At 40.7% G+C, this 23,790-nt stretch overlaps 2 protein-coding genes across 4 annotated transcripts in view; one reads left to right on the top strand and one right to left on the bottom strand.

Moving 5' to 3' along the window:
• The window catches only part of jmjd1cb (jumonji domain containing 1Cb), a 155,675-nt gene extending 147,515 nt beyond the window's left edge, over window positions 1–8,160 (bottom strand). For all 3 annotated transcript variants that reach the window (XM_030077080.1, XM_030077082.1, XM_030077083.1), the window contains exon 1: window positions 7,749–8,160. In XM_030077080.1, coding sequence (XP_029932940.1) covers window positions 7,749–7,904 — 156 coding nt within the window. In that variant the 5' untranslated portion in view covers window positions 7,905–8,160. The remainder of the gene's footprint in view (window positions 1–7,748) is intronic.
• Window positions 8,161–13,037: 4,877 nt separating this feature from the next.
• reep3b (receptor accessory protein 3b) overlaps window positions 13,038–23,790 on the top strand; it is a 46,749-nt gene continuing 35,996 nt past the window's right edge. Inside the window, exon 1 of the mRNA XM_030077090.1 lies at window positions 13,038–13,421. Coding sequence (XP_029932950.1) covers window positions 13,390–13,421 — 32 coding nt within the window. The 5' untranslated portion in view covers window positions 13,038–13,389. The remainder of the gene's footprint in view (window positions 13,422–23,790) is intronic.

Below are 23,790 nucleotides of genomic sequence, written 5' to 3'. Positions count from 1 at the left end.
CGAGCTCTTTTTGTGCCAGTTTGGATTACAAATTGTCAAACAGAATGACATTAAATATTGCCATCTTCATTCCAAATATATCTATATTGGACCAGACACTAGTCTTATCAAAATAAATAGCTACTCTCAAACTGCAGCTGTCTATCATCATACTTTATCACTTCCTCTAAATGAAATCAGTGAATGTGGGGGGTAGGAGAGGGGGTTCATGCAATGGAGAGCAAACAGCACGTCTGATGGTGAGATGGAGATAACAGCAGTCTGTGGGAAACACAGCTTGTACTCATTCCACATTCAGAATAAAGTCCCGTCTGTCTGGGTTTTGTCTTTTGATATGTCCGACTGCTAAGCTTCGGTTTTATCGCTGGGGATGATCCAAATACAGTTCAACATAATTACTCTTCTCGGTGATCAGGTCACTAACATCATTTCCAAAGAGAATGGGTTTCAAATAAAAGACAGTAAAGGTACTGAGAGATATAATCAGTGAAAATAATGTGGTTTACCTGCCACAAGCTGTCAAACTAGAATCATTTTTACTGGGAAAAATAATGAATATATATTTTGTATATAGATATACATCACCCTACATGGAGTTATGTACAGAATCAGACACTGTGTTTTACTTCACAATTGATCCTGATCACAGGTTTAAGGTGAGTGATAAATTCTGCAGCCATTTGGTGCTTGGTGGGTGGTGATTTCAGTTTCACGGGTGCTCTTGTGCCAGTTTTCTACATAGTGTGAGTATATGCTTCAAGGATGAGAATAAACATTCAGTGGGAGGATAATGCTACAAGAATAGCAGCAGTGTTGTGGCCCCCTCAGGAGCACAGTGTAACACTCAGGTCTAGCTCATTCCTACAGCAGACCACAGCAGCTGGTGAGTAGTACAGCCTAATGTATTCCCAGGGTTATCTGGGAAGCGTACGAGCCTATAGGAGGACTGGGCTTTATGGCTGCCTTATGTCGCACTGTGCAGTAGTGGAGTTTTAGTGCACTGTGTGTGTGTGTGTGTGAGAGAGAGAGTGTGTGTGAGAGTGTGTGAGTGAGAGAGAGAGAGAGAGGGAGAGAGGGAGAGCGGGAGAGATGGGGGAAGGGTAGCTCAAGCTAGCCAGCCAGCCAGCAATCCAGCCGGCCCATCCTGGCCTCAGATTACATTTTGTTTCCTTAGGCACCAGAAAACAAACCACTAACACTCTCCGTATCCAGTTACTGTGCTGCCAGAACGCTGCATAACCCTGAACGGCACATAGCAACACTGCACTGTGGATACTGCTGATATCAACCTGACACAAAAAGGCAAATTACAACTACTTTTAACCCTCTCATTATCCTGAAATAGATTATTACTTTTGTTGTTACATGCTAAAAGTAAAACAAGTGGCTAACATCCTGAAGAGTTATACCAAAACACAAAGCAATACTGCAGTCTAAACAATGAAGAACAAGTGAATTAAACATGAATGAAGGTCAATCTCTCGGATCCAGGAGACATTATAACCGTTTGTGTCAAATAATACAACTGTCTACAAGACATACATTGTGATATTGGCCAGCTAAGTCAAAGCATACTGAGTAAACAATTACTTCACAGTCAGTTAACCCTAATCCTATTATCCAATATGGTTCTATGGTTAATAACACAGCCCTACTGCATTACATGAAATTGTATTATGCTGAATAGGTTGTAATGACAGAAAACACAAAGTGAAACAATTTGTATTATAGTACAGTAAGACTGTAGAGACAGACCTCTTATACAATCCATATCCAATTACCAATAGCATGGTCTAATGTAACTTCCTCTTATGCCATAATCTGAGGAGAGTGCTGACTTAGAAGCCTTGCATGGATGTCTGTGAAAAGACTCGATTGGGTTCAGCTTTTCTAGACCAAATAGCTTTTTAGCACAAATACCACACTCTAACAGAGGACAAACAGGATCTAATAATGAGGAAAGATGGATCATGGTATACTGAGTTCATTCCAATGAGTATAAACTACCTGGAAAGAAGTTGCAACCCTCCCTGATGCTGATTATTCAATTCAGGGTTTTTTTTTTGTACAGTATCAAATCATAACAGAAGCTATCTCAAGGTGATTTACAGAAACCCAACAGATCTTGGCCAAATCCATGGACCAAAATCTCCCCCAAGAGCCAGCACAGGGCGACAATGGTGAGGAAAAAACCCTTTTAACAGGGTCAAAAATCTCGAGCAGAACCCAGCTCTGGGTGGGGGGCCATCTGCCCTGACCCAAAGGTTGAGAGATGAACTGAGAGATGGACACAGAGAGAGAGAGAGAGAGAGAGAGAGAGAGAGAGAGAGAGAGAGAGAGAGAGAGAGAGAGAGAGAGAGAGAGAGATGAAATCAATGCCAAATATAGAAATGCTGTAGCTGTAAGAGGTGTTTTTCACAAAGACTATACGGCATATTTAGGGGTGTACCACTAAATCGATAGTAAATTCTACCGAATCAACTGTATCTATCTGCCAAAAGAAATAAATACAATAAGTTACTATGGCCTGAATTGATATGAAATCATTTCATTCATTCATTTCATTCACAATTCCTAAACAAATGACCCACTGTGGTGATCATACAGAATACTATAACCTTTTGTCGATAAAGTTATTTCTATTGAAAAAATAATGTTAAAGTAACTCTGTTGTCTGACTTTTCCCCCCACATTCTAGAAGAAAGGGGATAGTCTAACTACATGCTTGTCATTGGAAAGAAATGTTTTAGCTAAATATACTGGAGTGAATAGTTGAATCAAATTGCAGCTTTCGAATTTGAATTGAGGTAAATCATTCCAAAAACCAAGAATGTCTTTTTTAAATGATTCTTCAATAGGATCGCCAACCAGTGACTCACAAATGGAACTGAATCACTGCTAAGCCAAAGATTCAAATCCCTAAGCAAATTATTACTATATAATTAATTAACCAAAAACTTGTGTCCAGCAATAGGTACTGTAGATATGAATGTTAATTCTATCAAAGAAGGCCTGTAGCTGTGGAATATAACAAAGAATACCTAAAATGGACACGGTAACCTTGATATCTCAAGTATACACAATGATAAGAAAAGATGTACTGTGTGCACTTTGATAAAAATGAGAGCATTACAGCTCACATTTGCTTTGACACGGCTGAGGCAGGAGCTCAGCAATTCAGACAACTCATGAAAGAAAATCTTAACTGTGTTATTTTTGTCCAGCACAATCAAATCTATGGTACTAAGGAACAACAAAATTTTGTATCGCTCCTCTGACTACCTCAATGTAGACCACATGTTCATGCTTCTTGTGAAATGTACTTTCATGACATTTATTAGAAATAAAGCCTCCAACACCTACACCGCTGCTCTGTAGGACGGCACGATTACCACTAAAACGATAATCGTGGTTAGTCTTCTACATGTTGTGATTGCCACTATTAATCAAATACTAATCTCAATCATGAGAGGCAGAAAGTGCATTTTTGCCATCTTACATCAACATCTTGACAATTGTCCCTGGCCATTTTAGTGGCTGATGTGCTAATACTCCAGAATTATTAACCGTAGAAACTAGTATAACATTATCTGAATGCACCATACCACAGTGTTGGGTCTAAATTAGAGGGAGAGGGCTTCTCTTCTGCCATGTTTACGCTCCACTGTCTCTCTCCAGTCTGCATTTGTACTCTGAACCACACTGCTATTCTCTAACCAACACACACACACATTACAATCCATGTTTCCAAGCTTAATTGCAGCACTGCGACAACCAAGCATGTATTCTGTATGTGGAAGGTTCTTCCCTAGTCAATGGCTGTCATTTTCTGCTGATTAGCAATACAGAGAATGAACCTCAGGCCATGGCCCTGCAAACAAACTAGCAGCATAGCCTGATACTGTATACACACACACACACGCGCGCGCACACACACAGTGGACTGCAATGGAAAACAATGGCTCCTATAGGCAGTGACCTGGCTGCCCTGCTCCCCATTCATTGTGAATCCAGATGAGTGTGGCAGTTTTGTGACAAATGTGCCAACGTGGGTTTCTGCTGCTGAGGGTTTTTTCTTCTCTTTCAACCTCTGTCTGTGTCCCTAAAATCCCACTAATAACTAGGTAGCTGGGAGGGAATTACAATGCCGTTAATGGAGCACTGTATTTCACAATGCCACTGCTGCTCCGATTCTCAGCTCCAAAGTGAAAGACTCTCCTCTTTGATGTTTATTTCTATCTATCTCTCTTGTCGGCATTTCTGCTCCTCTTTCATGTTTTTACCCTTTTCTGTTTCAGACTGCGGCTTGGTCCCTGCAGCCCCAATACTGGCTCACTGGAAAGGAATTTACAATGCCATTAATGGAGCGCTGTATTTTAATACAGGGGAGTTCTTGAACTTTTTTCATCCCAAGACCCAAATGAGAAATGTATTCTCTTGCCCTGAGAGCTGGCCTCATTAAAACATATTGCCCAGCTTATCAAGTGGGGGGCACTCTGCTCACAACCCATTTGGGGCCTCATTGTCTAAGAATAGGATGACTATTATAAATATTACTCTTATATTTACCCCAGATACAGACTGGCTTGAACTCAATCAAACCTGTACACACACTGCTAATCCAAATGACTCCATTAAGTAGACAGATGAATACAAACTACACAATAAGGCCATATCTTGTACTACTATTACATTATATCACATTTGCTATTATGATTGTTAGAATTTAGACTTGTGAGCCAACGAAGTGATGTTGCCCTACTCTTGGTTCACTTATCTGTCTTTCTAGACTACAATTATCTGTATAAATGCCCTGTAATTAGGAAGGAGGCACATGCAATAGAGTACACAACAAACTATGTACCCAAACAATTAGCTCACAACCTACTATTACTTTTATTACTACTATAATATTATCCTTTTACATCATACATATAGACTGCCTATTTTTCTGACTGGTGCAAAACAACAGTATACATCAATAATTCTACCAGTATCATTATTATCATTATTATTATTATTATTATCATCATCATCATTGTTATCATCATTATTATTATTATCATTATTATTATCATTACTATTTAGCCCAAATCTAGCTGGCTGTGAGCGAAGCAAACTGTGCTGATCTACTGCTACTCCAGCTGTCGATTACTGGGCAAGCCTAACCACATCAACACCATATTAGATCTTAAATGCTTGCATCTACAGAGCAAGATAAAAAAAAAAAAAAATTCCTACATTACTGGGATATTCACACAACAACTGCTTAACAATTTCAGTGTCTCAAAATAACTTTTTGGCTCAGGTGCAAAGAGCTGGTAAACATTTTGAGAATAATTGGATATTAATCATCTTTTTTTCCCACAGGAAGATGTCACCCTGCCTGTTTCCAGTGCTAGTTTATGCATAGAAACAAGTCTGGTGTGTTAATTTAGAACTCACTTGCTCACGTATGCAGGTTTGGAATTCATCAAGAAACACAAAAGAGTCAAATTGCAAGAGAGGATTTTTCAGGCAAAATCCAAATGCACACACAGTCACTTTAAATTACAATGTTTCAGAATTTTACATTTATCAAGTAACTTCAGGCCTCTAACCATTTGACAAAAAGGCAAATGACTTAAAAGACTCATTTTACCAATGCTTGGCACTTGATGTGTGGTAATTTCAGAGTCTGCTATTTATACGCACTAGTGATTGTACTAATTCTCTAGTGTAATATTATATTGTATTATATTATGAGGTGAGCTGTTACTATCCCAGTATTAGTCTGCACTACTGGGGCTACCCTGACCACAGACACTTGACAAAGGCCTGACAGCTTGGCTTGACACACTTCTTCTAATCTAATCTCCAATCCTCCTCCACTGTATTCACTCAGCTAGTTAAGCCCCTTGCTAATGAGACTGTGCCCCATTGTATGGAATTAAACCAGAACACTACTCACTGCCTAAATCACATCACATAGAAAGAACCAATTCTACAAGGGAATTAGGAAGCTGGGAGAAGTGCTTGTTATGTGATACAAATACATGCAATATATAGTGGAGAGGAGTGAACATGCAATTAACACATGTGAGGCAGTACGCTATTTCATTATGACACTGTGTGCTGTTTCATGGATTTAAGCCAGTATACTAGTTGCTGTCAAAACCATCAAGATATAAGAAGCATAGAAAATTATGTGATATGTAGATATGTATTGCATATATCAAATAACAATGAAAGGACCGATTCTATGCAGAGAATGCAAGTGAAAAAGAGCTGTAAGATGCAAATTACACCACATAGGCAGAGAATGCAAACAGGACCACTCTAAAATGCTCTATACTAGAGTAAACCCCTACAGTACACCAGTGACTGCCAAATCACATTACATACAAAGACCAAATCCTAGTAGATAAGACCAGCTGTTGTAGGATTTAATAACTTGCATACATTTATTCCTTGTGCAATTTCACACACATGCACAAAAGACACGCCAAAAACACAAACTGCACAACAACCAAAATTGCGAGCTGGGTTGGTATTTTTGCCCTGTGTATCTGCATGGGTTGCCAGATAGATCCTTGAAACAAAAGAAAGCAGGTAATACAGGCACACTCTGTACAGTAAGTCAGCCCTGTGTGCTAGTCAGTCAAAGGCTTGTCAGGGCAAATATTTCATTGTTTGCTCGTTTTGGCGTGTTGACAAAACGTGAAAATGTCTTCAGTTGGGGGGGTGGGGGGTTCAAAGTGACTTGCATTTTGCCACGTCTGTCTGCACTAAGAATGCACAAAAACGCCTTATCGATTCAGAATCTTCGACAAATCATTCCAAAGTGACAGGCAGAAGTTGTCTTTGAATTGCAGACAGTATTTTACATGCAGACAGACTGCCCATTGTTCAGCCTGCAGCAAGCCAGTTTTATGTTTTTACAAGTCATGGCATTCCTGCGTCCCCGTCCAAGTCGGAGAGGTTGTCCGCCAGAGACACACACAGACACAGGGCCTTTTTTGGTCGATCACAATGCTCAAATAAGGTGGATTGTGGTTACTGACCACAAGCTAATAGGGATTAGTTCAACGCAAAGGCTGTAAAGGGGTAAATCTAGAAAGCTAACGTAACCTTCGTCAGCTGATTTGCAGCACAAGGCAGATTATAGAATTTAGCTTCTGGGAATTCAAATTCCTACACATGCATCACAAATGCAGCTACTCTCTGATGAAAACACAATATAATCCCCAATCTAGGGGGTTTCTCTATTTAGAGTATTTTGAAATTACACTTCACGTGATACCTCTATGACACAGAAAGCATACACTGAACCCCGTATAGAGCTCATCAAATACTGGTGATCGACCTGGGAACCAGGCGATTTTCCTTAATCAAAGCAAGATAGTTTTCCTAGAGAAAAGCTGGAAGATTTTGACGTAAATCGGCGGTATGTTGGCCGGACTAACGTTAGCTGTTTAGCTTTACACAACCCCCTACTGGTTGTCTGCCTCTCGTTAGCTTGCTTATAGTCAAGTAACTAGTCAAAATTACACCCTTATCGCTGATAAATTTACCGTGAAGGAATGATAAACACAAGCGCATATTCGGTGATCCAAAGAGTCGTAATAACCAAGTGAAAACCACTAAATAATTTCCGCCTGGAAAACCTACAACATTGCCTCGCTGGCTAGCCACCAACCACAGAGATTTTCCCATATACTTTGCATGTAACAGACCAAAGAGGAAGGCAAACTAAGTGTTTTCCTTACCGTCAGGTCAGGATTGTCGGTGTCACGATGGCTGACGGCGCGTATGACCCCGGACCTCCACGGCCACCGACCGATGTCGCCGATTTCAGGCGGCTCGTCCCCGCTGACACAGAGGAACCGCTTCCCGACCAGCTCCGGCCGAGCCTCGACTGCCATGGCCCTTAGCTGGTCAAAAACACCCCCCTCGAAAAAACTTCCCGACAACGACGCCCTTACAGACCTGTCATTTACTACATTAAACCAGCTCTAAAACAATCCTACGGTAGAAAGAAAATAAAAAGGACAAGTTATTTGTTTCTTAAACCTGGAAAAAAACGACCCGGGGGATTTAAATGTGTAGCAGTCTCCACCCGCTCAATCGTCAGTCTCTTTTCTCTCCGCTGGAAAAAACGCTGGAACACTGGGCCGCAGCACAGCCGCCATCCACACTGGTGTTCCTCCGCTGACTCCACAGGCATGCACAGACTGTGGAGCGCCTGTCTCCCTCCGCACATCAGAAGTCACCTAGCACTATTTTTGTGGACATTATTACGGCTACATTTATCACTGCAAATACAACGAATGTGACAGCTGCCGTTGCTACTATTGCTACTAATGCTACTATTACCACTGCTATTACCATTATTACTGCTAATACTTCTGCTGTTCCTACTAATGCTACTACCACAACGACCACTGCTACTGCTACAATGATAACTGCCGCTGGTACATTTGGAGCTGCTACTACTACTATTGTCCTTCCAGTATTACCACTATTATTGCTACTGCTATGGTGATAACTGCTAATACCGCTGATACAAATTCCACTGCTACTGAGAAGAAGAACAAGGCAACCACGAAAAAGAAGAAGAGGAATCCATATTAATCATACTGACCACTGTAATAACCATACCATACCACTGTAATAATTGTGGCTTTATCTGTCACGTCAGTTTAACAATATTGACCATAGTCTATTCATGTTTTATAGATGTAGTGTATTCTTAGCTTATTTCATACATTTTGGTTAGATCATACCTTATAAAACTGCATTAAACTATAGGGCAACGATACATTTATATTACAGCGTCCTTGACTGCTTTTCTTTCACCCACTCTTATGATGTAACCTAATATTTTTTCATACTTTAATTCATACAGGTATTCCTGCTGTATCCTATTATTATTTTGCTGCTACAACAGCCTAAATTGAGAAACACATAATGGGAAATGATGGCATGATACATTTGGAGCAATAAGCAATCACACAATCAGCTTTTGATCTCAAACAAGGAAACAATGGCACAGCCACTGGGTTTACTCTCTCAAAAGAACAATTTACTTTTTATATTTTTTATATTCCACATGACATGGTCTCTTTCTTTCAGGCCTGGATTTACTGGTTTCCACTGTTTTCCACTGGGGCCTCATGGGCTACAAGAGGGTAAAGAGAGAGAGAGAGAGAGAGAGAGAGAGAGAGAGAGAGAATCAGTGAAGGAGAGAATGAGGTGGAGGAACTGAAGGAGAACAAGAGAGGGTATGTGTGTGTGTGTGTGTGTGTGTGTGTGTGTGTGTGTGTGTGTGTGTGTGTGTGTGGAATAGAAGGGATCTAAAGGACAGTAGGTGTGTGGTGTGTGTGTGTGTGTGTGTGTGTGTGTGTATGTGTGTGTGGTGTGTGTGTGTGTGTGTGTGTGTGTGTGTGTGTGAAGTGTGTGTGAAGCATGTAGAAGGCAATCAGCTTGCAGCGACCTTCAGGTCAGGGTACAGAGGGGAGAGAGAGAGAGAGAGAGAGAGAGAGAGAGAGAGAGAGAATTGAAAAAAGCAAATGTAAAAAGAAAAAGGACAAAAGATGCGGATAGATAGATAGATAGATAGATAGATAGATAGATAGATGGTATGGCTGTAAAGACAAGCCTCTTCGGAGACAGAGATGGAGAGCAGAGAAACCAAGAGAAAAAGGGAGGTGAACAGACAAAGGAGAGAGCATGAGAGGAAAGAGGGATATAAGAATGCCTCCTGAGAGCAGCAGAAGACTCAGACACACTCAGTGCCATGAGATGAACTTTCCACTCTGTAAGAGCGGAGGGAAAAAGAGAGGAGGAGGAAAGGAGAAGAAGGAAACAGGAGATATAAAATATGACTACATAAGAATAGTGAGAAAAATAAACACTGTCCATCTGTCCACTGTCCACTAAGTCATGTTGTTGTTTTCCTTGTAGCGTGTGAGGTCCTGCATATCCACAAATATCAGTGCTTTCAACATGTGAAGGACAAACAACTTGTTATTCTGCTGAGGAGAACAGAAACAGTAGAGGACATCTGAGGACAACTGGATACATTGCAAATTTACTTGTTTGTTTTCTTGAGGGCATAGTTCACCCATTTTAAAAAATCGGCTCTAATTTCATTTCCCCCCAGCTGTTCTGTAGGACAGTAGTGGTGCTCTCTTCCTCTCATTCCTCTCAACAAGAAAATAGTTGTAACACTAATGGTTTTTTTTTTGTTTTTGTTTTTTTGTTTTTTTTTTTGTAATGGCCAATGTTTTATGTCATTTTGGGCTGTAAATATTGTGCTCCACATCATCAAACGCAAACTTGGTTTTAATGATTTAACGATTTGAGTGAGGCTGTTATTTTTCAGAATGTTAGCTGGGGGGAAGTCCACCTCAACGGCAGGAGGCTAACAGTTAGCATTTGGAACATCCAGCCAGTATCCAGCACTCAGTAACAATGAGAGGAAGACAGCACCACAACATAATGACTAAGGGGACAGTGAAATATTACCACATTTTTCAAAATGGGCGAACTACCCCCTTTAAGTTGTATTTAGTCTATACTCTTACAAATGGAAATAATACTATGCAAGTTGTGGTTAATTAGCTGTTCTGAAAGTTAAGTAGCATTCCTTCTGAGGGCCCACTCACATTAGCCCATTTGTAACGTGCCCAAGCACGTTTGACCCCAAAATCCAGATTATTTGACTAGTGTGAGCGCTCCGTTCTGTACTTCAGCACAGTATACTTCCTCCGCTCTGGCACGGTTGGAGGAGGTGTGCTTCAGTATGGTACAGGCGTTCATGCACGAGCACATGCACGGTAACACACGCAGCGCACAAACGTGGATATGACGTAAATCATGCGACCGTCCCTCCCGCATTTCCTCCTGCCTACGCAAAAATCGTTTTATGCGATTGTTGCGTAATCAATAATCAACCATGTTGTCTGTGTTGTTGTCCATTGTGCTGCTGCAACCACGTAAAAACAGAAGTCGATTTATGATGACGTTGAGACATGCGTGTGTCGTATTTTAACGTGATGATGTACGTACCAGACGCAACCCTGCTTCAGCACGGTTGGGGTTGGGGTAATGTGGGCCTTTGTGCTTCAGAACGGTACGGAACAACTGGGCCTAATGTGAGTGCGTCCTGAGACTGTTAAAGCACGTACTGAGACAAATCATGGGCAGCACATGTGTCCAGCTGTGTCTTTAGTGGCATGTTGGGCTATTTATCTAACTTCATGATTGAGTCCTCTTTTGGATCGCATGAAGACATATTTTGCTGAACTGACCTGCACAAACTGAACAGACAACGCACCATGATATTCATCAGCAGACACTGATATTGGTACAGGATTGATATTCCATGTGCTGCTTTCTTGGCTGGTGTGGCAGTTAGCTGTAAAGGATAGGGTAATATGTTTTCAGTGTAGCAGATGATTGTTTGGTGTGGATGTGTTTTGTGTTCAGCTGTGATCCTCTGATGGCGTCTCAAACAGGCTGTGTGACCAGAGAGGCTCTACTGGGAATCTCCCTCACACTGCTGCACACTGCAGCAGCCACCTTCATGAATATCAAGTAGCTATGGACCTCAGCCATACGCGCACACTCTTGCACACCCATCCACCCACCCACCCACACACACCCACACCCACACACACACACACACACACACACACACACAAAACACATACACACAGACCACACACATGAATGCATACATACACATACAACAAACACATGTATATTTGCAAATATACAAAGCCACAATCATACACTCAGGGCTGCATACACACACACGTATGCATTTGTGCTCACATGTATGTCTATCTACACACACACATGCATGTGCACCCTCAAACACATGCTGAAGCTCACAGATGGGGTTTGTATCTGCCAAGTGCATTGTATGGAAAATTGCGATGAATATGATTACAACTTCAGGACTGGTGCGGTTTATGTAACGAGCAAGAACAAAGACACTCTGTATAACATTTGCATTTCAGGCATCATGTTGGTCATCTTATCCAGCAGTTTATGACAAGCGCAAAAAACAAAACAAAACAACAAAAAAAACAGAGTATGTGGATATTCCTCATTCATTATAATTATAAGCAGTGTGGCAGGGTGGAGTGCAAAGAACAAAGCAAAGCAGTTTGAAAGCTTGATTTAGCAGCTAGCAAAGGACTTATTTATATCATAGTATTTCACAATTGCTTTAGCTCAATTTCTGCAATTGAAAGTACAATAATATTGTAAAATTGTAACTTTGGTCTCAATATCTTTTATAACTTGCAAAATTCAGCACTGTTCCCCTGTAATTAAACATAAACTCCAGCTAGGGAACCAAAAATGAATCACGGGATTATTTTAATATTATGTTTCCTGTGTAGAACTCCAAGTGACATCAACCAGTTTTCGGGATTTTGGAAAGGTTCATGATTGATTCTCTGATTTACAACTGAGAGTTTCTTTGGACTGTGCACACTAAAACAGCTTTCAGCGCCTCCTTCAAGCAAGTTTATTGTTGCTCATCTTTAATGTGGACAGCCCCCACTGGTCTGCACTTTGATATATGTGTGGTACTATACAGCTGTCTTTTCTCCGAGGCTTGAAACCATTGCACAATGAAATTTATTTACAAGGAAGTGTAGTTTGCGTAGCAACAAGAGAGAATCTCTGTTTACGTGTGCTCTTCAAATAGCTCTTTCCCACCAGACGATTTGAGTGGCCTGTGTGTTTTTTTTTAGAGACCAGTGAGGGTTTTACCCTGCTGTGCTTCCCTGCAACAACCACGCTGGGAAAAGCCACAAAATCCCCTCACCATCCCGCTCACTGATTGGTTAAAAGTCGCCACGAATCGAAAATAGACCAATCAGAATCGAAATCGCTGCAGTTGAAATCGCTGTCAAACGTAAAAATCACATGGGTCTGCCGTGCTAGCCAATGAAAATTCGTTTTTTGTGTAAACAGACCAAAGTAGCCAATAGCAGGCCCTGGAGAAGTCGTTCCTTCCTACTGACGTCACTGGCTGTCGAAGCACCGTTCGGCTGCCAGGAACTGAGCAGAGGAGAGAGGAGAGGGAAGATAAGAGACCCGGAGGAGATAAAGGACTGATGAAAAACAGCAAAAAACAAGCTGGATAGATGCATTCTTCGCCCATGGCAGCACAGACAGGACTGTGAAAGCGGACGTTTTTCGGGCATGTTCGTTAGCTGGACGTCAGCGGAGTAGCTAGCTCGTCCAGAAGACGTTGGCCGAAGTTTTGTCTGAAGTTTGCAGCAGCGGTGCGGCTAGCCGTTAACCGCTCGGCCGCCGTGTCTCCTCAGCACCTGGGGCCTCTCCCTTACCTCTGCCGCTAACCCTCACACTGCACTGAAGGAAATCATGGTGTCGTGGATGATTTCGAGAACTGTCGTGTAAGTAGACCTGGGAGTGTAGAAATAAAACCGGAATGAGCTCTGTCACCGACTGGAGAAAACAAGGACAACTGACGCCACTGAGCTTTGTTAGCATGCTAGGCTAGCTCGTTAGCTTCCTCTGGCTAACTTTAGCGGGCATTGTTGATGACTTTACCTTTCTTGTGTGTGTGAAAACTATGGCAACGTTGGGTGTCGTTGGCTATCCAGTGTAATTACAATTTCACATTTTAGTTATTTTTATAACGCTGGTTGATATATAACTAGCTTTGTGGCTGCAGACTGATATATGGGTGATTTACTTTACTGTCTAAAGCTAACAATACTGCAACCAACTTGTTTAAGAGCCATTGCCTTGCATGCAGTTGTTGTTGAGCCAAACATGAAGAGTCGTTTGTATTATATTATATAACGGAAATGTGGTTTTTTTTTTCAAGCCCCAACATGCTCTGCTGTAAAGGAGTGTCTCGTCTTTGCTGTCATCTTGAAGGTATTATTAGACAGCCCTTCCCAACTTAAAATGCCAACCACAACAGTGTCAGGAGGCAGAGGGAGTGCTGTGTGGCTTTGGAGGCATTTGTTTTGGCATGAGTGTTTGGCCAGTGACGTCTGTGTGAGCTGAAACGAAGATAGACAGATTCAGGTGTGGTACATTCGTACAAGAAAATAAGGTGTTGATTTTGGAGAGAATACGCCCACCCATGCTCTACCTATTTTTCCTCTTTGAATCTCTCTTTTTTTCCTCTCACTCTGTATACAGCCAGATGGTTACATAACCACCCATCCCTGGAGGATAGGAATGTGGTCAACAGGGCAGAAGGGAGGGGAAGAAAAGAAGGATAGTCTCTTCTTTCTCCTTTATTTAACAGAGACAGGGTTTTCCATGCATTAAATTCATGTCTTCCACATTTGTTGTTTAGGTTTGTATCTCTTGCGTGCACAGGCATTTAGAAAGTATTTCAGTAATATTGTTACCATGATTATGAGCATGCATTATGATGTATGCATTTTATTAGCCTCCTAATAGTAGTTTGGTTGTATAACTCACTGCTGTGGTTTTTACCGTGGATCTGTTTGAAAGCAAAAGCAGAACCCAGCTGAAAAATAAACAATATGCCCCTTTTCCTTTCTGGTAAAATTCACGTTGTAGTCTAGAAGGCTTATCAGTGTATACTCAACTATGTAGCATATATGTTTTTTATGTGCTTTGAAAAGCAGTGACAGGACAGCAAGTGTTATCAATGCACATTCCTTAGATTCAGATATTGAGCCGCACACTGTAAAGAATGAGCTTATGGAAGGCTCTGAATAGATAGACCCACAGAGATAAAATCTCTTGTGGTTTGCTTAGGTCAACATGTTTTATGGTGTTATCATTTTCAAGTGAGGGCAAGTAGATTTAAAAATGAACCAAATGTAACAAATGATAAGATATTCAAAACAGCTAGTAGTTGTCTAACTTGAATGAAATGAGTACATTAATAAAGCTGAAGCAAACTCAGAAGTGGAGCTCATTGTGGATTCTGCTCTAATTTTGATCAAGACAAGCTACCTACTTCTCTCTAATTATGCTGGCCTAGATCCTGGTTTGTGAAGTGTATGGGTCATATATTTCTGGCTGCTGATTTATCTCCATTTGACTGGGTACTTGGGCAACAGCTACTATTAGCAGCAATATAAGGCTATGGCAACCTTTTTTGTAGTCATTTCTGTTGCTGTCTCTCTCCCTTGCTTTCTCTTTTCTGATGTTCAAGAAGACATTTAAGTGGTCTGCCATGAAAAATTTAGAGAATTTTTTCTTCCTCCACAAATTCTGGCTTTTGTGGTTGTAATTTTTGCATGGTGCAGAAGTGCTTGTAATGTGAAAAAGATATGTAGAAGCACAATTTAAAAAAAAAAAAAAAAAAAGTAGATGATTGCCTGTGCAGTGCATGCCTCTACTTGGATTCATTGTATGTTGAACATGTACTCTTGAAATATGTATAGCCTATTGTAATTTTTCAATTTTTATAGAGGATGTAATCTGCTGAAATTGATGTACTATTGCTGGAATGTTGTGCAGGTTAATGCCTTACACGATTTATTTTTTTTTTTTAAAGATTTTTTTTTTTTGGAATTTCTGCTTTATTTGACACAGTAGAGATAGAGAGGGAATGACGTGCAGCAAAGGACTTGAGGTCAGATTCGAACCCCGGTCGCTGCTATCGGGACTAAGCCCTGGTACATTGTGCGCGTGCTTTACCGGTGTGCCCGCCTTACACGAAATTGAGGTGTCTCAGAGTTTAATTTCCCAGCAGAACAAGTGAAAAACAAGTCTTTCAAGACTGTTAGGATGCAGGGCGCACATTCTCCACTAGGGATGTGGTGCACATACCTGTCATTCAGCACTGTCGGATAATATGCTTGTATATCCTAAAAGTCAGGCTTTGAAGAAGAAAAACCTGTCTTATTTTCACACCGACAGACATCTGGTTTTGTACCCTAGGGTCATGAAACGTATTTACAGGTGGCCGAATGTAAACTCAGCATTTAGCTGAAGGAAAAAAAAATAAACAAAAGTTTGGCAAAAGATAGTTGCCTGATATTTGCATATTTCTTCTCAGAACAGATTTTGAGAAAGCATGAAATTCTAATTCATCAAATAGATTGTGTGCCTTGGGTGAATCTCAATTCGCCCTAAAAAGGTATTTTTAGGTTGTTTGTGTATGGTTTTTATTGGAAGGTTTCTAAGTTTCATCAACTTCCAAAATGTTTAAAAATCCTTAAGCTATAGTTATGTAATTGTTATTTGTATTATATTGTATTAAAATGTACAAGGTGTTAATGTTTTAATGTGGAGAGAAGTTTCAGTGAGTTTCAAGTCTTGTTTGACTGACATCTTTCATTTATTTCCTCATGAGGAAATCCTCTCGGGATGGACAGACCTTGGACTGTAGCCAGTCCAAAGTGCTGCAGCAGCAGTTCTCCCAACAATCCCCCCTCTGTGTTTTTAGGGAAAAAGTCATGTAATCAACTTCTTTTTCTTGAATCTCAAACCAGATGTTGCTAGCCCGGATCTTGGAGATCTTTGGATATTTTCTCTTTTGTTCTATCTCCATCCCCTCTCTCTTGCTCTCACTGTGTCTCGTATGGCTTTTTAAAAAATGGCTTTTGCTCCCTCTTTTTCTCATTTCTTTCACTATTCCCCCCTTTCTGCCTGTCTATCCTCTCCCTCCATTTGGCTGTTGATGGTGTACGGTGTCAGGAAACCATGGAAGTTGACCTGGAGCCCGTAGTTGAGGCTGATCTAAAGACAGCGGGGCTATTTTCTCAGCTGCATGCAGAGAGAGAGAGAGAGAGGGAAAGGGTGTTGAAATAGGGAGAAATGGAATGAGAAGGAGGGAGTTGGAGCTAGCAGGGGTGTGGTGGTAGGAAGATGAGGCCCTATTTTTTCACTAAATTGTTTCAAGAATGTTTGAGTGCAGGACTAGCTTCCTTTGTGTGAGCATGGTTTATGGAGAAATGGTATCAGCGGGTGCCTGACAAGTCTGAAACAGTAAATGGAAAGCCTTAAAGTATTACAGCTTCTTAAATAAATACTTATAGGTCTCAGTTTGTTAGCTGGTTACCTGTTAACTGGAAGGTTTATTTTCAGTCATGTTCCATTCTGATACAACCTATAAAGTTAGATAGTGGTATTGGCGAATGCTTTACTTCAAGAAAAAAAAAAAAAAACTAGTTGAGGCAGACTTGGAAGGAAGACAAGACGAAGGCCATGAATTGTAAGTTTTACCACGAGGTGTGAGCGGGACCAGAAATATCCTGTTTGTTTATTTTAATGTGAAAAAGGTACATCTCTCAACTGTAAATTTGGCTTTCTGAAAGCCACATATATCCTGAGAAAGTCCTCCACAATGGTTCACTGTGAGCTTTTTTTTTAATTCTTAAAATTTTTTATAGATTTTTTTTTTGTGGCATTTCTGCTTTATTTGACAATCACAGTAGAGAGAGACGGGAAAGGCAGGGGAGAGAGAGGGGATGACATGCAACAAAGGGCCTAAGGGCGAATTTGAACCTAGGATGCTGTGATCAGGACTCACCCTTAACACATGGTATGCACTCTTATCCGATGAGCTACCGGAGTGTGCTGTGCTGCAGTGTTTTCAGCTTAAGAAAAAAAAAGGTTGTTCAATTTGTCCCTCAGTGTTTAGCCTGTGTTTAATGGCAATCTTGGAGGCAGACTGTTTGACAAACACTGTTCATGTTGGCTCTTTTCTTTGGGTTTTACCAACGTGTGTATCTGGGGGCTATTATCTATGTTCACTGAAGTGGTCAATAACTTTTGGGATAGGAATGGGAATCGAAATGTATGATATTATTCATGATACTTGGGTATATCTTGAGGATATCTTGCACAGAATTTCAATTGCAGTGTCCAGCAGAGACATTTTGCTAATTTATTATTATCCCCTGAACATTGGCCTCGAATGTGAAATCCTTCCACGCATGACTTTTGCTGCATTTTTCTGGACAAGCCATGGCAGAGCTGCTGCTCCATCTTTCATGTGTGTGTCTCTTCTTTGGCGCACACTTGAACAAATGTAAATAGTATGTTTACTGCCCCCATCAGTTCTGGAAGAATATATTGAAGGCTGAAGGCTAAAGCTAAATAAACTTTAATTCTAAATAAATACATAAGGTACCTGTGGTGCCATCGAAAAACGGGTACCGTCGTATTTTTTGACTATTGGAATCGACTTGTTACCGGTGTATCAGTTCTCATAATATCCCTACTAATCACTCTTGCATGTAAAAATCTCTTGCATGTAAATATCTGATGAAAGCATCAATAGTCATCCCTATTATATTGTCACATTATGATATCAGGGTATTCGGTCAAAAGTGTCATGAAATTTGATTTTGTCCATATTGCCCAGCCCTAATACTACTGTGCTAATTCGATATGTATTGCAACTCTGAACATTGAATCAATGTTGTGCAAATCAATACTCATGGAATCCCAGTAACAGAATGTCAGACTTTTTTAGTTTTATAATTATTGCAATTAATGTAGAAAAAGATGAAAGATTAAAAAAATAATAATTGAATTACATGTTTGTTTGTTTTTTTAAGTTAAATTACAAACAAATCATTCTGACAGACACAATGATTTTGGGTGAGCATGGCAATGTAACAATCTTAAATAATGAAAATGCAATTTGTAACTAAATAGATCTTGTTTTTTACCCCATCCCTAATAACGGATATTTTGTGCTGATTTTCATTGTGTCTTTTTGGCAGTATATTTGTAAATGTTTGTCAAAGTTTCCCAGTATATGTTTACGAACTACAAATTTGCCGCATTCATCAAACATTCAGAGCCGTGGTGTTTCCTTGATCCCCACGTCTGCATGATGATGAATACCAATCACTCATAAACTGGAAGTGTGTTCTCACAACCTTAATTATCATACATTAGCGTAATTGAAACTCCTCAGAAATGCCATACAAAGCACAGCAGTACACCTACTTAAGGAATTCTTTAAGTTCATATTTAATGGATTGGTAAAACAGTGCAAGTACCTGGTGGATTCTGGGATACACCAACCACAGTGGCCAGTGAGGTTAAGGGTCTACTCACATTAGGCCCAGCTGCTCCGTATCGTGCTGAAGCACGAATGCCCCCCCTCCCTAGTCCCCTACTGGCCTGCACTCACATTACCCAAAGCCCAACCGCATTCAAGTGCGCTTGCCTCCAGTACGTACGCCGTCATGTTGAAATACGACACAGGCATGGCTCGACGTCATTATAAATCGACTTTTGTTCATAGGCGGTTGCAGCAGGACAATGGACAGACGCAGACAGCATGGTTGATTATTGATTGCGCAACGCAGCGATGCACAGTTAATCGCGCTATGCACTTAAAACAATTTCGCAGAGGCAGGAGGAAATGTGGGAGGGACGTTGCATGATTCACGTCATATCCACGTGCGCGCAGTGTGCGTGACCGCGCATGAGCGCTTGCATAAGCGCCCGTACCGTGCTGAAGCACACCCCCTCCAACCGTGCCAGAGTGGGGGAAGTGTACTATATTCAAGCACGGTACGGAGCGATCACACTAGTCAAATAATCCGGATTTTGGGTCAAACGTGCTTGGGCACAGCATGAATAGGGTAATGTGAGTAGCCCCTAATACTAGCTTCCTCACCTGCTTATATACAGTACATCATTAGCTTTATGCAACACATATAAACTGAAATGAACCATACTCCAAGCTTACTTGGAAGTGTTAATATGATAATTCAGCTTTGATGTTCTAGTCCTTATTGCTTTTATTGCGGGAGAGCAGACTGGCACACATTGGCTTGAACACAAGCGCAGGCTTATTTTTGGATAAAGCATTACCCATTAACTGCCACTTGACATTAAATCTTTTCCTAAATCCTTTTGTTGTACAAAAGGCAGCCAGTCTGCTCTCCTGTCTCATTCTGAACGCTGTATTGTTGTCACTTGTTCCTGACTAGGTTCTGTGCAGTCATGGAAGCCAGAGCAGATTTAGATCAAACAGTAGCTGCAAATACTTGACGTGATTTGTTTTAGCCTCCTTGTGCTGGGTGGGTGGAGTTTGTTGCAAAGCACAATATAAGGGCCATATTTTAGAAAAGAAAAAACGCAGCCAGTAGAATGATTTAAAAGTAGTGCACAGTTCTTTTCTCTGATTGGCAGCTAAGCTACATGACACATTTCAGAGACTCCCTTCAGGTTAACAAATCCGTTATGACTTATTGGTAAACACTACATGACCAAGGGCTGGTTTTCTGAACAAATGTTCGCTAGAACAGCCATATGTGTAGAGGAGAGGTGCACCTGAATAGCAATAGCAGTTGTAGTTTGTAAGTGAACTATTGGCCTGTCTAATCAGTAGTGGATGGTGGTGTTATCCGACATGCTCTGTCTCTCTCCACCAAGTAGATTATCACCCACCACAGTTCTGAACTAGATATATCTCTGATAGCTGCACACAGGCCTGTGGAGTGATGTCACTCGCGATAATGGATGTAATGAAATGCTTAGCTTATTTATCTATTCACTACACATAACGGGTTTCACAGTGCAGCAGTTATCATCTCGGGTTAGGTTGAGATGAGCAGCTTGGTATATGATGATTCAAATTTAATCTTTCATTTAATTTATGATGATTCAAATTTAATCAAATCTTCCACAATAATTTTTAAACAAAGGCATGCTTTACATTTTGTGACATGTATATTTCGGACAACTACATCCTTACATCAGGATGTAGTTTAGTGTACGGTGAACCCAGTATCACTCTGCCTGTGGCTGTTGATGTTGAAGTTATAATGTTACTGCATGTGAATAGTCTTTATTTGTTCATTGAATTCATTCATCAAGTGATATTTCAGGCTGCTCAGAGCGTCTCAAGTGTGAGACAGATGATTCCAATATTTGTAGTGCAGTGTGAAAAGAAAAAAGGCAGATTGTATCAGATCTTCTCAGTTCTAGACCACATCCATATGAATGTAATCCAAAATCTGATACGTCTCATTTGTGGCCTTGCCGCTGTAGTATGTGCTGTCAGATTGGAATTCATGAAAACGAAAACACCAGCAGACAATGCAAATGATCCTACACAATGTGTGTGTGTTGCTTCATAATTTATAACTGAAATTGTGAACTGTGTGTGTGTGTGTGTGTGTGTGTGTGTGTGTGTGTGTGTGTGTGTGAGAGAGAGAGAGAGAGAGAGAGAGGAGTATTTGTGCATCTGTGTATCTGCACAAACTCTGCCAACTTCCTCCTAGACTGCTGATACTCAGTGCCTGGACTGTGCAGGATTTGGCTTTTCATGTAATCAGAAACTCCATCAGGCACACAAAAAAATACAATATGAGGGGGAACGGGATTTCGTGTACAAATTTTGATCTTTTATCTTGCTGCTTTGGCAATATTGTTCTTTACTTTCATGCCAATAAAGCACAGTGAATTGAGACAGTCATAGAGAACAAGAGACAGAGAGAGCGAGTGAGTCCTGGCAGCCTTGTTTCCATAGCAACAGCAGGAAAATAAACTGCTGTGGTTGTTAGTGCCTCGCCTGCTGCCGAGGAGGCTCTGGATAAAGGGAGTATGTCTCCTCTCAAGACTATATACAGTGTTGGAAGTAGGTTGTGTTTGAACAGTGCTGTTACGTGAAAACCTCCTAATTCCACCCTTGTAATGTTCATCTTGTAACTTCTATTGAAGGATTTCATACTGTGCTTATACTTTGCTTGTTAAAAAATGCTACCACATTTATACAACTCCTTTCTAAAGCGATGTTTAATAAGCTCAAAACTGCTTGGTGGTCAAGCTGTAAACAAGGCTGGTTTTCTGAGTTTCTGAAGAGGTGACATTTTGGAAATGTGAGGTTTATGTGTATGTGGGCGAGAGATTGAGACAAAGGAATGGAGAGAAATTAATATAATGCCAGACTTAGGAAGAGTGTGATGGAAAAGAGCAGAGGGAGATTTCCCAGCACTATTACATTAACACTTGGCCTGACAGAAGTGAATGACTCGGAAAATCTGTAGAGACCAAGTGGTAGCTGCTACATGAGTTTGTTTAAATTTTTTTTTTCATTGCTGTTAAAGAAAATGACAGCATCTCTGTTTTTAAAGGCTATTTGCAGAATATTTTGCACCACTTCTACGTCAACCTTTGGCATCTCACCGCATTTTCCAGCTCGCACAGTCCGCACAAGCGTTTTCACCATTTTTAGGCTGATTAAAGCCATATCATTTTCAACTGCCCAAGTAAATTAGTAGTATTGTAATTAGCTTCGCTGGTTCCACCCCTTGAAACACTTGCGTAGAAAACATTGCAATTAGCTGTCTGACAGCTGACTGCTTTGGCTCTCCAGTTTAAAGTAATTCTAGAGTGCAGACACGACTGCCACCCAGCTGGTTTCATCCACCGTATTTTTTATGCCACTTTGTGTAAGTTAAAGTGACAGCTAACCCTAAAACTACATTTGACCCATAAAACATCTTGACCCCAAGAATGCACATTCTGTTTTTAACCATCAAGGTCCATGTAACAAGCATGTAATCCATGGAGGTGGCGTTTTTGGCATCACATGGCACCGTAAATGCTGGGCGAATTCCAGGAAATGTTTTTGCGTCGTGTACTTTCTTGCAGAACATATCCAAATTCACTGGTTGGCCTTCAGCGGGACAGAGGGTCGGTCAGGACGGAGATGAGTGGAGTTGACTGAGACATGTAGCACAAGTCAGATCAAAGTAATCCCTGTTGGGTAGTCTGTGTATTTACAATTGTTTTCTTGTTGGGTAGTTGTAGGTACCGCAGTTTGTCACATGTCTGGGACATTGGAATCATACATTCATCTTTTGGCCTAGGACTCAGAAGATTTTTAATCTTTGCTCCAGGACACAGGCTTTTTATAATAATTTGGTGTCAGACTTTCCATCACTGTCTGAAGAGAGAATCAATTACGCATGGTTTAATTGCATTTAATATAGCAAACCCCACTAAAAATTATTCCTAGTGAATACAGTACCTGAACTAAACTCAATGCAAAATATATCAGGGCTACATAATGTATGGAAAAAGTGAAGAACTTTTAGAATTTTGGAAACTGTCTGAATCAATGTATTCTACTTGTATCAATATTGTACCATGTCTTTTGTAGGGAGTCCACTGCTGGGTACACTACCAAGGACTCTGTTGTTTGATTATTTATCAAAAATGATAAACTTAAATTACATGTTTTTTTCACTAATACAAGACCATAAACATTGATGCACCTGAAAACAAGACTTACCTCCGCTTTTCAGCTGTGAAATTTTGGCATTGCTTGACCACTGCTAAATATTTAAAGTTGTTTTGTTGGAAAATCTCCCATTGCGGCTGCTGTTTGCCAGTTGTCTTTGAACTATGTTTGCTAACTGCAACTTGGTGTTCTTTGTTCAGTTTATGTTGTATCTTTGATACAGTTGTTGTGTGAGAAGGTGTTAGCTTGATGCACTGGTGTTCAGGTTGTGTCATCATTTTAGGTCTGCCTGGTCTTGCTTTGGATGTCAGTGATCTGGGACTAGTTGGTAATTGACAACAGTTCACACTGTGTATATGGAGTATAGATGTGTTAACATTTGACAGTAATGCATGATGTGCCAGCTATTTGAGAGAACCTTACCAAGTGGTGTGTAGATAAGACATTCAGATATATTTCACTTTGATACCACCGTTTCTCAAAGATTCAAGGTGCTCTCACACATGTAGCTTGTTTGCTTTGTTCTGATTCAGTGGCTAAAATGATCCAATTGTTGCATTTGTCCTTTGGTTCATTTGTGTTCACATAACAACATGCAGTCCAAA

This window comes from Myripristis murdjan, chromosome 19 (genome assembly GCF_902150065.1).
Source record: "Myripristis murdjan chromosome 19, fMyrMur1.1, whole genome shotgun sequence".
NCBI classification, from domain to species: Eukaryota; Metazoa; Chordata; class Actinopteri; order Holocentriformes; family Holocentridae; genus Myripristis; species Myripristis murdjan.
This window is presented reverse-complemented; position numbering and strand designations above follow the sequence as displayed.